The following is an 18342-nucleotide window of genomic DNA, read 5'->3' on the forward strand; positions in this document are numbered from 1 at the left end:
GCTTATTGATTTCTTTTAAATGTTAGGAAGGGAGACTCAATATGGTTTAACCTTTTAACTTGCAGAACGACACCAAGCATTAAGACCGATTCTATGTATAAGACAACTAAGACTTAGGATTTAGATTGTACTTTGGCATAACCTAGCCTAGACTCGGATTTATTTATTTTTTATTCGAACATTATTTTTCCTTGAAAACTTTATTTGAACATCATATTTTGAATACTGCCCATGTGACATTCAAGGTCATTTAATCAGCGTGCTCGGTTTAGTGCCGAACATAGTCGTCGTAGGAGGCCTAGTGACGACACAATGAGTTTTTTAGTTTATAAGTCGTGTTTCAAAGTCGAGTGCCTTTTTTCCAATACGTCCTTGCAACAGATTTGTCTCTCATTATTCATTTTTTTTATGTGCGGGCACCAAAGCTGCTGGGCCTGACCAGTAGGCCAGGCAGCAACTTCGGCGCCTAGGCTGGGCGTGGAAAATGATTGGCGCCCAGCCAGGGGCGTTGAAAATGCGTCCCTGACTGGTACTCGTATTCTGTTCGCGTATCCTTTTTTCGTATATACGACTTGATTTTGCGTGTTTGCCTAATAACGTCCTTTACGCGTTGTGCAGCGTTGTGGGATCCGTTACAGGCTGTCCTGGGCGTCGCTTATTTTGGTGGCGATCGCCCGGGGCTGCGGAACTTTTTGGTACAACTCTTTGGCCAATTGGTGTTTATGAATGTTTGAGCAATTTTTAGGGTCGTTGGTTTTCTAGAGTTATTTGTCACACACAACCACATAATTCGCTACACATAACTAACATTACAACATGAAGCAAAATAATACATCACGTAGTTTATGATAGGCTTCTATGGGTAATATTTGCGCTGGCTTGATACCTCCTCTATCGTCGATCCAACACATGCCCCGGTCGGGGAAGTGCATTCACGAGCGAATTTCGTCCCAAGAGGCCAATCACGATGTAAGCCAAGGGGGCATGCACCAATGAGAGGGACCTAGTGGGCGAGCGATTTGGTTTGGGATAGGTGTACTACTAGCAAAAGTGCCGAGTGGACAACATTCGAAGCGTATGCACCCCCTGGGTGGCGATGGGTATCCTTATTCCCAACTCCCGAGATGAAACATGCCAAGGGAGCCAAGATTCGTTATGCGGTTCTGTCCGTTCACATTAATATGCTGATTTTCAGTTCGTCCCAACTTGATAGGGAAATAAACGCGGGGTAGGATCGTTTCACCCTTCGGCTATTTTGATTACCTACGAGCACGAGTATTGCATTAACGTCCCCAGTTGAGTCGCCACTGTGAGGGGGTCGAAAAAGCAAGAGGCTAATGCGTGACCTCGTCCCTCGTGGGCGTGACGTTGTCAGATCAAGTGTAATTGGATTTCCTGTGAGTTTACACCCAATGAACTAGTAATATAGGAGTCGCAATTCAGTTTTTAACGACAATGAGAAAAACTGACAAAACCCGGTTATCGTGACATAAAGGGAGTGCCATTATGTTCGACCACGACGGCCATATGTTCCCTTGTGATCCCTGGTGTGGGGATCGCTCAACGTACACCCGCAGGGCAGAGATTGAGAGTGCGGGGGACTGTAACTACCGAGAGGAGTGCTCATTAATAATACTCCAGAGGCAGGTTATCCTTACTAGCTCTGCATAAATAACTGAAGGGACATGCGTTAAACTATTAAACTATTCTGAATTGATTTTAGCAATATGCAACACATAATACTAAATCGATCGTGATTATCTTATTTAGATTGATTTAAGGTACCTAGCATGATAATTCAATTGTCCAAGGTATTATCTTATTAGGCGTGATAGATCAATCAAATTAATAGTTTGACAATTTTATAAAAGGGTGATGAAAGCGATTAAATCATATGAGGGACACATTACAACGCACCCTTGAGAGGTGCGTTGTGGTTCTCAGAAAACTAACCACTTGGCTTTGCTATTTCTCCTTTTATTTAACGAATCTCGGGTTTCCAAGCAATGTTCCAGTATTTAGGGTTAATTCATCAAGCTACAAGGGGAAGGAAGCGTTCTGTTCGACTTTTGGGTCGATTGCGACAGAACGCTGGATCAATTTCGCAGCGTGAGGCTTAGGCTTAAGGCTAGAGTCAATACTCAGACTATGGAATTGTGTGTGTTTTCACGTCGATTTTAGGCTGCATTTATAGGAAAAGAGTGTGTGGAAAGATAGATTTTAGGATACGAATCCAAAAAGAACCCGGAGATAAAACGGCCCAGGCACTTTCAGCGCCCAAGGCTGGGCGCCGAAGATTTCGGCGCCCAGATCCAGGCGTTGAAAATGGGATCTGGGCCGAGTTCTTTGTCAGATTTGGACTTTTAGAACACGGAGCTTTTGAGATTTATCCGAGTCTTTTAGTGCGTATTAACTTATGACGGAATGAGTCTGGGCCCGTTACGAACTCTAGGTTCGTTAGGAATTTAATTAATACGTAACTCTTATTTTCGAATTATACAAGGAATGCAAATTCTATCTCTTTTAGGATTTATGTTGGAGTGCAACACCTAATCCTGACAGGTTTCTATCTTTTATGACTTTGCCACTTTTAACAACTACCTTTTACGACAGTTACTATTCTTAGCAGGTTTCTATTAATAGCAGTTTTGGCTGAAATGAAAGGGAAATTGAGATCCTTTATTTTATAGGAGATGCGTTGCCAAGTGGAGATTTATGTTCTCATCATCAAACCTCCCCTTTCGGGAATGGGGATAAAAGTAGATGTCTACAGTTAGCCCCCACTTTGACTGAGTCTCGAGATGAGACGATGGTCTAAGTACTAGACGGAGTGCGTTCTACAGGCCATGGCGTATGTGACCTGTTTTGCGAGGGTCTCACAACCCCCGAGTGATAACATTTGACTTAAGGGTCATCACTTGAAGTGTTAACACATTCCTCACGCGTCATTGGAATTTGTTAACTGATAGTATAGAAACTCCCTCACTTTGTCATTGGAAGTGTCTAAAGATGTTTTTGAAATCAAAGCTATAAAGTGTAACTAGGCCTGGCCAAGCCAATCACGAGGTAAAACGTTTTAAAGATTAGGAATACTTAATTAAACTCTTAATTAAATCAATTACAGTAGGACTAGGAATACTTAATCCAAGGTTACTTGAGAATTAAGCAATTGGAATTTTCTTAGAGCCCAAGACGAAGCAATCCGACGCAGCCACAACGGGCCACGTTGGTGCGCGTGCCTGCCTAGGCCCAGCCACAGCCGCAGCTGGCCGAAGGCCCAACGCATTACGGCCTTTTCTTGGCGGGCCAGCACCGCTGTTGCTTTGCTCGTTGTCTTGCCGCGGCCCATGGAGCTTCTGCCTTGCTCGCTGGCTTGGCGCGGCCCATGGAGCTGCTGCTGCCTTGCTTGCTTGGCGGAGCCCATGGCGCTGCTGCCTTGCTTGCTTGGTGTGAGGGGGTCGAAAAAGCACGAGGCTAATTCGTGACCTTGTCCCTCGTGGGTGTGACGTTTCTTTTTGTCAAATCAAGTGTAATTGGATTTCCTGTGAGTTTACACCCAATTGACTAGTAATATAGGAGTCGCCATTTAGTTTTTAACGACAATGAGAAAAACTGACAAAACCCGGTTATCGTGACATAAAGGGAGTGCAATTATGTTTGACCACGACGGCCGTAGGTTCCCTTGTGATCCCTGGTGTGGGGATCTCTCAACATACACCTGCAAGGTAGAGATTGAGGGTTCGGGGGACTGTAACTACCGAGAGGAGTACTCGCTCTTCGATAACTTCAGAGGCAGGATATCCTTACTAGCTCAGCATAAATAATTGAAGGGACATGCGTTAACTATTAAACTACTCTGAGTTGATTTTAATAATATGCAACATATAGTACTAGATCGATCGCGAATATCTGATTTAGATTGTTTAATTTAAGGGACCTAGCATGATAATCCAATTTCCCAACATATTATCTTTATTAGGTGTGATAGAACAATCAGATTTAATTAGTTTAACAGCTCATAAAAGGGCGAGGAAAGTAATTAAACCATGGAAAAGGGACACATTACGACGCACCCTTAAAAGGTGCGTCACAGTTCTCAGAAAACTAACCACTTTGACTTTGCTATTTCTCCTTTTATTTAACGAATCTCAAGTTATGGGACAGGATACGCTCTGTTCGATTTATGGATCGATTGCGACAGAACGCGGGATCAGTTTTGCAGCGTGAGGCTTAGGCTTAGGGGTTTAGAGTCAATACTCAGAATAATAATTGTGTGTTGTTGTCCCTTTTCACGTCGAACTTAGGGCCCTATTTATAGAAAAGAGTTCGTGGAAAGATAGAATTGTAGAACTCTAATCCACGAGGAATTAGGAAAGAACACGTCCCAGGTACTTTCAGCGCCCAGGGCTGGGCGCCGAAGATTTCGGCGCCCAGAGCCAGGCGTTGAAAATAGGATTTGGGCCGTTTCTTTGTCAGATTAGGATTCTTAGAATCCGAAGTGTATGAGACTTTAATCTAGTCTTTTAGTGCGTATTAATTTTATGATGGAATGCATCTAGGCCCGTTACGAACTCTAGGCTCGTTAGGATTTTAATTAATACGTAACTCTTATTTTCGAATCGTATTAGGAATAGGATTCTCTCGCAATTTCTATGTCATTTAGGATTTATGTTGGATTTGCAACACCTAATTCTGACAGGTTTCTATCTTTTATGACTTGCCACTTTTAACGACTACCCATTACGAAAGTTACTATTTTTAGCAGGTTTCCATAAATAGCAGGTTTCGGGTGAAATGAAAAGGGGAATTGAGATTCGTTATTTTATGGGAGATGCGTTGTCAAGTGGAGATTTATGTTCTCATCATCGAACCTTCCCTTTCGGGAATGGGGACAAAAGTAGGTGTCTACACTTGGCGGAGCCCATGGAGCTGTTGCCTTGCTTGCTTGGCGCGGCCCACCATGTGCTACTGCCTTGCTTGCTTGTCGAGCGATGGGCCGGCTCGCTTGTCGGCTTGTTGCTCGTCGAGCTTCCGATTCGTTTTCCGATTTCGGAATCCATTTCAATATTTATGTTTCCATTAATATTTCCGATTCCGGAAATAATTTCATTTTCCGAAAATATTTCCGATTCCTGTAATATTTCCGTTTCCGGCAATATTTCCTATTCCGCAATATTTCTATTTCCGATAATATTTTCCGATACGAACCATGTTTCTGTTTCCGGCAACATCTACGACTTGGATAATATTTATATTTCCGTCATGAACCATATTTCCGTTTCCGGCAATATCATCATTTCCGGAGTATTCTTTATTTTGCCTTTTGACGATTTCAGCTCCCACTGGAACCGAGATCCGTCGTTTCCTAATGTTCATAAATGGAGTACTTAATGAATAATATATTCACTTAAATACTTGATCCGTTCACGTACTATTTGTGTGACCCTACGGGTTTAATCAACAGTAAGTTCTGGATTAATATTATTAATTCCACTTGAACTGAAGCGACCTCTAGCTAGGTATTCAGTTCACTTGATCTCACTAAATTGTTAACTTGTTAATTAATACTGAACCGCATTTATTAGACTTAGAATTAAATGCATACTTGGACCAAGGGCGTTATTTCCTTTAGTCTCCCACTTGTCCTTATGGACAAGTGTGCATTTCCTAATTCCTTTGTCGCTTGATGCCTGCTCATGAACATAAGGTAATAATAGTCATCCTTATTATATCCAGAGGTATTCCTCGGTTTCAGAGTTCAACTGATCAAATAAAAAGATAATCATAGCCTATGATTCATCAGAGCACGCCCATGCATTTTTCCGTTTCTAGCTCTCCGAGTGGCCTTGTACAACTTTCAACATCTCATCTCGATTTATGGGAGGACAATCCCAATCTTGTGATCTTGAGGTTAGACTTCGTTTGATAGGTGATTACCTGAGCTTTGCCGTTATAGTCTCCTTTTACGGTGCGACGCTTGACAACGTCAAAGTAACCAGTTCTCAAACAAGTAACCTCACATCACTCAGGTATTGAGGATTAGTGTATAATAATGTAATGAAATTTACTTATGACAGATTTTTATTTCTTACAGTAAAGTTTCATAGGTCTGTCCGATACTAATCTTCTTCAAGTAAGTATCTATGGAAATGATTACGACATTGCCATGTCCACATAGTTCAAGAAACGGAACTACTAGTCATCTTGCATTCTAGGCGTCTAGCGTTTTCTATGCGTCCACCTTTATAGAAAACTTCCGACTAGGTACTGTGAGGGGGTCGAATAAGCATGAGGCTAATGCGTGACCTCGTCCCTCGTGGGCGTGACGTTGTCAGATCAAGTGTAATTGGATTTCCTGTGAGTTTACACCCAATCGACTAGTAATATAGGAGTCGCCATTCAGTTTTTAACGACAATGAGAAAAACTGACAAAACCCGGTTATCATGACATAAAGGGAGTGCCATTATGTTCGACCACGACGGCCATAGGTTCCCTTGTGATCCCTGGTGTGGGGATCGCTCAACATACATCCGCAGGGCAGAGATTGAGAGTTCGGGGGACTGTAACTACCGAGAGGAGTGCTTATAGATAATACTCCCGAGGCAGGTTATCCTTACTAGCTCAGCATAAATAATTGAAGGGACATGCGTTAAACTATTAAACTATTCTGAATTGATTTTAGCAATATGCAACACATAATACTAAATCGATCGTGATTATCTTATTTAGATTGATTTAAGGTACCTAGCATGATAATTCAATTGTCCAAGGTATTATCTTATTAGGCGTGATAGATCAATCAAATTAATAGTTTGACAATTTTATAAAAGGGTGATGAAAGCGATTAAATCATATGAGGGACACATTACAACGCACCCTTGAGAGGTGCGTTGTGGTTCTCAGAAAACTAACCACTTGGCTTTGCTATTTCTCCTTTTATTTAACGAATCTCGGGTTTCCAAGCAATGTTCCAATATTTAGGCTTAATTCATCAAGCTACAAGGGGAAGGACGCGTTCTGTTCGACTTTTGGGTCGATTGCGACAGCACGCTGGATCAATTTCGCAGCGTGAGGCTTAGGCTTAAGGCTAGAGTCAATACTCATATTATGGAATTGTGTGTGTTTTCACGTCGATTTTAGGTTGTATTTATAGGAAAAGAGTGTGTGGAAAGATAGATTTTAAGATACGAATTCAAAAAGAACCCGGAGATAAAACGGCCCCAGGCACTTTCAGCGCCCAGATCCAGGCGTTGAAAATGGGATCTGGGCTGAGTTCTTTGTCAGATTTGGACTTTTAGAACATGGAGCTTTTGAGATTTATCCGAGTCTTTTAGTGCGTATTAACTTATGACGGAATGCGTCTGGGCCCGTTACGAACTGTAGGTTCGTTAGGAATTTATTTAATACGTAACTCTTATTTTCGAATTATACCAGGAATGCAAATTCTATCTCTTTTAGGATTTATGTTGGAGTGCAACACCTAATTCTGACAGGTTTCTATCTTTTATGACTTTGCCACTTTTAACAACTACCTTTTACGGTAGTTACTATTCTTAGCAGGTTTCTATAAATAGCAGTTTTGGATGAAATGAAAGGGTGATTGAGATCCGTTATTTTATAGGAGATGCGTTGCCAAGTGGAGATTTATGTTCTCATCATCGAACCTTCCCTTTCGGGAATGGGGACAAAAGTAGGTGTCTACAGGTACCATTTTCAACTTTTGACATTCAAGTTCACTTGCTTTGTTTGGATTTACTTATCCAAGCAGTTCAAGGATATGTGGAAGACCTTCCAGCTGTATCTTAGAACATATAAATTAATATTTAATTTCCCACGCAACAACTCATGGTGTTCAATCCATGTTGTCATTTCAAACCACGATGCATATAGCTCGTTATTGCCAATGGTTAACTCCAAAAGGATCTTGCTTGTTCCTTTGCTAGTTTTTATGCATGTATCATCAATATTTAGCATATCTTCATTTCCTTGAATCAAGAACGTACTATTCCTATTAGACTTAGCATTAAATGCATAAATGAAAATTTGGACCAAGGGAATTATTTCCTTCAAATAGTATATTAATTTTACAAAAAAAAATACTACAGTAATGATGCATTGGTACTAGGTACTAGCCTCCATAATCTTTTTTAGCACAAACATTCAACAGAACATAGCATTAAAAAATGGGAGCCGGAGTTTAACTAGAGGTGACATAAACATAAAAGTATAACACCAAATCCCTAAACGTTGTGGGACTAGACCATCAAAAAAAATAAATACTTCTGGCCTAATAATGATTCTACAGCAACATTCCCTTTCTTCATGTAGAATTCCAGCTCGTTTCCCTCCAAAATGGAACATGACTACACAAAATATAAATAATAAAATATGTTTCCACATTTTCAAACTATTGAGGGAGATGAGTCAGATGACAAGCCTCTATATTTTCCCAATGAAAGTTTCCGAGCACAATTCAACTTAAATCTCGCTTATTATTCTTTCATGTCTGCTCTAATTTAACCCTAGTGATTGGAGAGTGGGGGAGTTGGTTTTCTTAACATAAATTAAAACAGGGAAGAAGATTACTTACCCATCATAACGACCACATTGACCAGGGCGGGACGAAATGCAGGCCAACAAACGACCACCACCAAATTGTTCTTCGATGTGAGAGCCCAAAGTACGGGTCTCATGTCGCTTTTCTATCTTTCTGGTAACATGGTTTCTCTTCTTGGTTTCCTCTGTGGTCTCACCCTCCTTGCTTTCCTTCTTGTCAGCAGTGTAACCTGAGAGATAGGGAAATATACAAGTAAAGTCCTAGTGGTCTAAGAGATTTCGATGCAGGACATTAAGATCAGAGTGTTCAACCTCTTATGCAATTACAATACGTATGAATAAATATCACATATCCTTCACTAGAGACAATAAAGAATAAAATTTAGAAATCTTGTAAAGTGAAGAAGATAATTTGTGTTTTTACGAGTCCATACCTTATTATTTAGGTTAATGAGAAGTATAAATCTAATCATGTTTTGAAAACAACGTGAAGACAAACAATAAAACTTACAATTCAAATAAATAGGCCTGAAGATTGCTGAAGAACTCTAAGCAATTGCAAGTCCACACAAAACCCCACAGTTGCCACATCAACGGGTGACATCAATTTAGACGGCTACATTTGTCCCTAGGCCCGATACGGTGTCTTCGATGATGAAACCAAACACCGCTTGACTAAGCTTTCCTAAATATGCCAAAGAACGATCCATGACTGATATGTCCTATCATGGATCGTTCGTACCTTATTATTTAGGTTAATTAGAAGTATAAATCTAAATATGCCAACAAACGATCCATGACTGATCCTACATTTTTCCCTAGGCCCGGTACGGTGTCTTCGATGATGAAACCAAACACCGCTTGACTAAGCTTTCCTAAATATGCCAATGAACGATCCATGACTGACTGACGAAGTCACCTTCTTTGATGTTGCAAGGTTTAATCCTTTGTTGAACTGCCTTAGTATGCATTTCTGAAACACTTGCACGTAGTGCAAGGCCGTAAGTCTTCGTTCTTCGAGTAGGACGAGTTCGTCATACTTGGCTTATACCCAATCTGGTTCGGGTAGCTTGCTTTCCAAGACTATGCGAAGAGGAGGGATTTCCAACTCTACGGGTTGAACAGCTTCCATTCCGTATACTAGGGAGTATGGTGTCACTCCTATAGATGTGCGGATAGAGGTTTGGTATCCCCATAGAGCGAAGTGTAACTTATTAGGCCAGTCTTTGTAGTTTTCGGCCATTTTTTGAATTATAACTTTGAGATTCTTGTTGGCTGATTCGACTGCTCCGTTCATCTAGGGTCTGTATGACGATGACTTATGATGTTTAACTCAGTATTTTTCGAGTAAGTCTTGGACTTCAGCCCTGAACTGGGAACCTTGGTCGCTTATGAGCTCGTGTGGAACTCCATATCTGCAGAAGATGTTTCTTTCCAGGAATTTTGCGACATGTTTGGATGTTGTTTGGGAGAATGAGCATGCTTCCACTTATTTGGTGAAGTAATCAATTGCGACTAGGACGTATTCATGTCCTCTGACACCTGTTGGTGTGATTTTGCCAATTATGTCGATACCCCAGGTAGAGAATGGCCGGGGGAGGTGAAGGTGTACAGTTCTGAGGGAGGTAAATGGTTCAGGTTACTAAATATTTGGCATTTGGGGCATGTTTTGACGAAATAGTAACAATTTGTTTCCATAGTACTCCACTAATAGCCCGAGCGCGATATTATTCTGGCTAGCATTCTACCGTTCATGCGTGGACCGCATACGCCATTATGGTATTCCTCCATCAATCGTTTAGCTCGGTCTTGATGGACGCAAAGCATTTTGATTTTGTTGGGCGTATTATTGTATAACTCTTTTAGGCATAAATCATACAGGGAAGCCAGCAGTCGTAGAGCGCGCTTGACTCGTGGCGACGTGCCTGGTGGGAATTCTCTGTTTGTTTTGTAGCGGAGTATGTCCGTGTACCAGGGTTCTTCTGCCGCTGGTTCAGGGTCATTGTCAAGGGCGCAATAGTAGGCTGGTTCTTCTCTCTGTTCGACTCGGAGGTTCATTCCGTCCATTTCATTCGGGATGTTGAGCATGGAGGCCAGTTTAGCTAGTGCATCATCGAATTGATTGTCCTCTCGTGGCAAGTATGCGAATTCGATTTCCTCTGATTTCTCAGCTATTTGGTCTAGATGAGCCCGATACATTGAGAGACTTGTGCTTCGCACCTTCCATTTCCTTGATATTTGATTTATGATCAAGGATGAGTCGTTGAAGACTCGGAGGTGTTTGACTCCAAGGCTTGCCGCGGATTCCTGCCCGACTATACAGGCCTCGTATTCTGCGGCATTGTTGGTGGCCTCGAAGTCTGGTTTGACGGAGATTGGAACATGCACACCTTCTAGGCTGACGAGGAGTACTCCGTGAAGGAAATAATGCCCTTGGTCCAAGTATGCATTCTATGTTAAGTCTAATAAATGCGGTTCAGTATTAATTAACAAGTTAATAATTCAGTGAGATCAAGTGAGCTGAATGCCTAGCTAGAGGCCGCTTCAGTTCAAGTGGAATTAATGATATTAATCCACAGCTTACTCTTGACTGAACCCGTAGGGTCACACAAATAGTACGTAAACGGATCAAGTATTTAATGGCATTAAATACTCTATCTATGGATATTCGGAATCGACGGATCTTGGTTTCAGTGGGAGCTGAGATCGTCACAGGCAAGAAATGAATACTCCGGAAACGATGATATTGCCGGAAACGGAAATATGGATCGTATCGGAAATATAAATATTATCCAAGTCGTAGATGTTGCCGGAAACGGAAACATGGTACGTATCGGAAAATATTATCGGAAATGGAAATATTGCCAGAATCGGAAATATTGCCGGAAACGGAAATATTGTCAGAATCGGAAATATTACCGGAATCGGAAAATAATTCCGGAAACGGAAATATTAAATATTTGTTCGAAACGGAAATTAATTCCGGAATCGGAAATATTAAATATTGTTCGTATTGGAAATGAATTCCGGAATCGGAAAATTTAATCGGAAGCGCATCGTACGAATAAGCATCGGACGAGGCCTGCCGGACGAGGCCCAGCACGAAGCCAGGCCATCGCCCAGCAAGCCAAGCGCGCCGCACAAACAGCCACGCCAGGCCCAGCGCAAGGCCAGGCCCAGCAGGCTGCGCAGCGCGCACAGCGCGCGCAAGCACGCGCAGCGCGCAGCGCGCGCGGGCGCTGCGTGGGCTGCTGCTCGCGCGCACGCATGGGAGCCCATCGTGGCTGCCGTGCGTGTGTGTGCAAGTGTTTGTGTTCGTGCACGTTTCCTAAAACATGCAGAGTTCGGTTAATGATTAAATTCCTAATTCTAATTGATAAATTAATTAAATTAGAGTTCTTGCAGAATTCTAGGTTTAATTAATTTGTATCTGAATAGGATTCCAATTCCCTTTCCATACCCCTATAAATATGTGGCCTGGGTTCACAATTTATAACAAGTTTAAAAGTATTCAAAGTGAGTTTTTGAGAGAAAAATTCAGTCACACATTTGCCTATAAAGTGCCGAAAATAATAGTACCTTAAGGGCGATTCTAGTTGGTCAATCTTAAGGCGGATCCGGACGTGCTGTGGACTATCTACGGAGGGACGACACTTGGAGTCCTAAAGACTTGTTCTTGTTCGGTTCGGGCGCAGCTAGGGAGGGCACGCAACAAAGAGTATGCATCTAAATTATGCTATATGATTATGTGTAAATAATATGTTGTCCTGGGTTAATGGTTGTTTCCGCATGATCTATGTAATGTCATATGTATCATAACCTAACACTCCGACACCGCATCCTTTCTGGTTGGATGCGCCGTCGAAGTATAGTGTCCAATAGTCATCCTCTATCATCAGAAGTTCCTCATCTGGGAGGAGTTATGCTTCTGTGGCGGTTCTGCCATGAAATCGGCTACTAGTTTCCCTTTGATGGATTTCTCGGTTATGAATTTCAGGTCGAACTGTGAGAGGAGTACTAACCATCGTGACAGACGGCCGCTTAGAGCGGGCTTTTCGAATATGAAATTTAGCGGGTCTAGTTGAGATACGATGTGAACGGTATGTGCTAGCAAGCAGTGCCTGAGTTTCTTGGATGCCCGGACTAGGGAAAAGCAAGTTTTTTCATCCCACTCGGCTTTGTCCTCTTTCTTTGGATGAGAACATAAATTTGAGAAAACATAGAATTTTTACAAATTAATTACATTATTACAACTGTGAGAATAGAAATAAAGGAAAAACAAAATAAATTTTGGAATTTGAAATTTGTTTCCAGAAGTTTAGAGAGAGAAGTACAAAAATAAATGGAAATAAAAAATTTTGTGGGCCTAAACTCAAAAATCCACCTGCATTTACCATTATGTCCTTATTATACCATTTGTATTCTCTAGCCATTAGAATTAGAAATCCTCCTACTTCATCCGTAAAAAAATGATTTGTGCACTTCGAGTCTCTGACCGACAAGAAGTTTGATGAATGTTAATTGATTTTACTCCCTCGGTATTTAATTAAAAGATACACTTTCCATAAACGGCCGTATATAAATAAAAGATACACTTCTCATTTCGGCATGTCATGGTCCCCACTTTCAATTATATTAATCTTTCTCTCCCTTTTGTGTCCCCACACTTATTCACATCATCTTTTTACTACAATAAATTATTCATCCACAATAATTTTTTTACAATAAATAACAACTCAATACCCCACTTTTATCTTACTAGTTGTTGGACCGCACGTTGGCGCGCGCGGTCCCCTAAGAAATTGAAATCGATTACCAAAATAAGTTATGTAATCAGGTTTCCTAATTAAGTAACTAAGACATAATTTAAATAATGTAGAATCTAACTTAGTTACTAATCGTAGTCACAATTGAAATACCCTACTATTTAAAAAAATATCAACCCGTTCATCCAATAATGTCAACTTGTAAAACAATTTTGTTCTGACGAACTAAATGATATTGAAACCAATTGTCATAACAAAATTAGCAAACAAGCAGAGCAATTAGGGGAGAAAACTCTGGGATAAGAGCTTTGTAAAAAATAACAATTAGACCAATATTACATGATTAATTAATACGTTCGTGAATATGTTAATCTTGAATATGAAGGGTAACTTTTATAGCCTATTTTAAGATTTTTTATTTTATTCCCCGACAATAGAGCTAATTCAATTGAGGAACCGAGCGAATCACTGCTCTATATGATTCTGTTCATGACACTATAAAGCAATAAAAATTTGCCCGAATGCAGTTCAATCTGTTCATGAAACCAATATAAAGAAATTCCAAGCAACATAGTTGCTGACAGTGTCGTTATTACATAAGAAAATACTACTTAAACACCATATATGATGTATACAGTTCCAAATTCAACAATATTATAATTTCTTACATCATCCCAACCAGACCTTCCACAGATTTCTAGTTTATTTTTTACCTCCCTTGCACAAAGAGGATGGGATGAAGTTCTGCAAGATCCTGAAAAAAAAGTCACACCTTCAAAATGTAAATATCGAATTCAACAGACAACATCTTGACATGATATGTCTTAGTACCGTAATACAGCAAATTAGATTGCTAGTCAAACAAAATACACAAACTAGAGCTGCACGCACATCTATGGTATGAAGAGAAACTAATATAGAATCGGGCATATAATAAACCTAAGTAAACTCAAACCAGAACCTGCCATGACAATCATTCATTGAAAGAATTCCCAACCCACAAATGTTCATGCACTTGGGACATACTTTAACAGGAAAAAGGATTTAACTTGTTTGATCTCGATCATGAATTCTCGAAAACCACATGACATATATGGATCAACCTCTATTCTCTTTATAAGTTCCCGATGCTTCCCATTGTTGTCCTTCGCCATATCTAGCGCAATAGAAATCTGCAAGGCACCAGTATGATCAATTAGAAAATAAAGGTATGGAATACATGCTATTAAAATGTAAAAACACAATGAAAAACCTTACTCGCAAGTGAAATGGGGGCCATTGTATCATCGGGAATCCATTTACATGCTCCAATATAAAGCATTTGGCATCACACATCCACAATTCCACACTAAGATATTTATAGGGGCACAACCGCAGAGCCCTAAAATGAAGAAGAATTAAAAGTAAAAGTATTTCAAGCGCACCTAGAACGTTTAATAACTTCCTCTAGAAATCCTCCCGGCCACGTACCCCACCCCAATCACTTAGGTATAAGCACGGTCCATAAACAAGTAATTAATTTTTATGAAATCCCTAATACTCAAAGAGAATGCTTAGTTGCTTACCAATCGAAATGTTTATAACCACCAATAGAGTCCTAAATGGTCCTATTAGTATTAAATAAGACAAAGTGGATAAGAAATTAATAGGAACCATAAACTAGCTTTCAGAATTTTAATTACCCTGTACAAGACTTTTTTTGTTACCCCCTCTGTGAGCATTACGATCAAAACCTTGAAGTTTAAACCCTTGACATGTATGTTCAGTGCGCTTCCTTGATTCAACGTGACCATTGTAAGCTGCATTCTAGGAAGTAGGAAGTAATAACAATTTTCAGTAACAAGCCCAATAGTGAGACTAAATATATTTTATGATTAATCTACAGTGAACTTATAATTTCGTTCTTGACAATTGTTGGCTTCTGTTTTCCCTTCGCATGAGGAGAACTATGACGAGCATAGATACTGTAACAACATAAGTAATCACCACTACCGAAATGGCAACCAAAAAACTCTTACTTATGCCACTCTTACCAGTTCCAAGATTCACTAGAAGAAGAAAATGTACAAAAAGTGTCAAATTTAGAGATGAAAGTCAAAGAATACCAACCATTTAATCAAGGTTGAAGAAGTGCCTGAACTATGATAGGAAAGTTGCATACCTGCCATAGATATAAGGACCCAAAAGTGCGAAGTTCAGAAGTTCATATGGCCCAAATAGATCACTACCAGGAAAGTGACATGTTGTGTATATATGTTAAATATACCGAAGCTCACTTTCATTGAAAGTATGGTCCGTTTACTTTTCTGTACAATTAATAAAGCATAACATCAAGAACAAAACATGTTTATTAGACTTTTAGTAGCACTGTATTTACCATCAGGCTTACACCCATTAAATATTACGTCAATATACATCATGTCATACCTTCCCCCTGCAAAGAGATCAGTCTTGTCTAGACCGCTCTATTCCACACTCTGCGCATGGAGTATACCCCCTTCCTCGAAAACTTGGGCACAGAAGTTCTTTAATATACTGTCCACATTCAATTGGGCCCAAACCAAGATCTAATTTCTTGTAGATCTGATTTTCCCCTGAAAATAATTAATTTCTCATCAAAATTTCAGGATGACAGCAAGGCATTAGGTGTCAACACTAAGTCACTACAACCATTATATTAGACTAAGAGCTAATGATTACTCGATTATCAAGCTTTTAACTGCATGAAGGACAATCTACATAATCCTTACAGACATGCAACATTTGAAAGCTGATCTTAGGTAAGCATCTGAAGCTCGCTGAAAAAATATAGCAAAATATGCACCTATGTTCATCCCTTGCATAGGAGAATAGTTACTATTGTGTGAGAGCAGTGGTTGATCATAAAGTTCTAGTTCATATTCAAGCAAGTGTTACGAAAACAAGGATCCATGACCTAAATGAGCCGTAGGTGTAAGAAGCTGAATAAAAAAGACTACAATCTAACAAAGTAGCAATGTGACCTAGGGAATAAGGTACTTGTAACTATGTACAGAGAAAAAGTTCATAAAAACTTGAATAATTGATACAAATATCGACATTGGTCATTACCACTCTTATGGATGAAATAAACGGAAAGTTGAATCCAAACACGAAGCGCCCCCGATTCTCGGAGAGAATGCTTACCAACCGAGATAGAATTACGAAAACAACGTGAACAGGAGCTGCAAAGAATCGAACCCTAGAATTGAATAATTCAACACGGCGTTGAGAAATGAGAGAAGAGAACCTAGTCCAAGTTTGCATTTAATGCTAAGTCTAATAAATGCGGTTTAGTATTAATTAAACAAGTTGATTATTTAGTGAGATCAAGTGATCTGAATGCCTAGTTAGAGGCCGCTTCAGTTCAAGTGGAATTAATGTCATTAATATCCCAACTTAATCTTGACTGAACTCGTAGGATCACACAGATAATACGTGAACGGATCAAGTATTTAGGTGAATATTATATTCAGTAAATACTCTAATTATGGATATTAAAAAATGACGGATGTTGGTTTCAGTGGGAGCTAAACAAACTGTCAAAAGGCAAAGAAATAATATTTGCCGGAAATGAAGATGTTATCGGAAACGGAAATATGGTTCATACGGAAATATAAATATTATCAAAGTCGAAGATATTGCCGAACACGGAAATATGGTTCGTATCGGAAATATTATCGGAAATAGAAATATTGTCAGAATCGGAAATATTGTCGAAATCAGAAATATTGTCGGAATCAGAAATACTATCGGAAACGTAAATATTGTTCGAATCGGAAATAAATTCCAGAATCGGAAAAACAAATGGGAAGCTCGACGAGCGACAGGCCAACGCATGGGCCAGCCCATCGCTCGACGAGCCAGCCTGCAAGTGCATCACACCACGCTAGGCAACAAGGCCCAGCGCATAGCAATGCACGCCAAGCCACAAGGCCAAGCGCACAAAGATGCACGCCAGGCCCAGCAACCCAGCGCACATGCATGGCTGGGGTTGGCCAGCGCATAGGGCAGGCTTCGAAGCCTTACTTGTGCATCAACTCGGTTTTCTTGCCTTGCAAGCTGCCGTCTAGCCCTAGTTTTTTAGGGTTTTGGTTTTTGGTATATTCCAAAAACTTTTCTAAATCGGTCTAGGGTTTTGGCTCCTAGGGTTTTTCCTATAAATACATGGCCTATGGTCATGAATTACAACACATAATTCAATACACTATGCCTATCACCTAAAAGTGAGATCCCGAAATCATAAACCTTATTTATATCCTATTTGGTACGATCTAAAGAGAATCCGAACGTACTGTGGACTTTTTACGAATGGATGACCTTTGGCGTTCTAACTTGTTCTTGGTCAGTTAGGGAGCAGCAAGGGAAGACACGCATCACAAAGTGCGTTCACTAAATTATGCTAAATGATTATGTGCATTTAATTTGGATTCTGGCATTTATGGTTTATTCTGCATGACATTAGATTGTTCATAACCTAACAACTGGCTGGACCCAGCGCATAATCCACTGAATGAACTGAGAAGGAAGCTAGAATACCATCGAAAACTACAAGATCTTGTTCGATCCTTGGTCTTTTATACATCTTGTTCAAGTAGTACGAAGAACAAAGGAGGGAGAGAAATAAAATCAACCCTAATTCAACAAACTCGAAATCAAAAGGGAGGGTAAAAACCCTAATTCAAAAAACTAAGAGAGAAGAGTACCATGCCGGGGAGAAAGTGGTCGAATTCGGTTGAAAAAACGTTGATTGCAAGCTAGAGGAGGAGAGAAATCCGAGAATCGCAATCCATGGCACATTCTTCTCTTCAATTTTTTATCTTCACATTCGTAATATTTCTTCTACATCATTGATTTTAGTAATGTAACATGAAATTAACTTTAAGGATAAAATCCCCTCTCCCCTCTCCTCTTCACTTTGTGTATGGAGTACTTCTCCAGAACTATGAAAGCTGTAGGAGAGTGCCCAGGGTTCAAATTCCACTCTAGATGTAGATACTT

General features: G+C 40.2%; 1 protein-coding gene across 3 annotated transcripts; it reads right to left on the bottom strand.

The window, feature by feature from the left end:
- Positions 1 to 13857: 13857 nt before the first annotated feature.
- LOC110778485 (callose synthase 3-like) lies at positions 13858 to 15462 on the bottom strand. Of its 3 annotated transcripts, none has more exons than XR_002530854.2 (3): positions 14581 to 15462; positions 14285 to 14495; positions 13858 to 14077 (listed from the first exon to the last, which is right to left on the bottom strand). XR_002530854.2 is itself a non-coding variant. In XM_021983036.2 (3 exons), exons 1-3 carry the CDS (start codon positions 14656 to 14658, stop codon positions 14026 to 14028), a joined length of 276 nt encoding a protein of 91 aa, XP_021838728.2. In that variant the 5' UTR covers positions 14659 to 15430; the 3' UTR covers positions 13858 to 14025. The 3 variants fall into 3 exon arrangements, 2 of the variants coding, with proteins under 2 accessions (XP_021838728.2, XP_021838729.1); XM_021983036.2 differs by having other exon boundaries at positions 14350 to 14495; positions 14581 to 15430; XM_021983037.2 differs by having other exon boundaries at positions 14373 to 14495; positions 14581 to 15417.
- Between the last annotated feature and the right edge of the window lie 2880 nt (positions 15463 to 18342).

The sequence above is a fragment of the Spinacia oleracea genome, chromosome 3, assembly GCF_020520425.1.
Source record: "Spinacia oleracea cultivar Varoflay chromosome 3, BTI_SOV_V1, whole genome shotgun sequence".
Taxonomy (NCBI): Eukaryota; Viridiplantae; Streptophyta; class Magnoliopsida; order Caryophyllales; family Amaranthaceae; genus Spinacia; species Spinacia oleracea.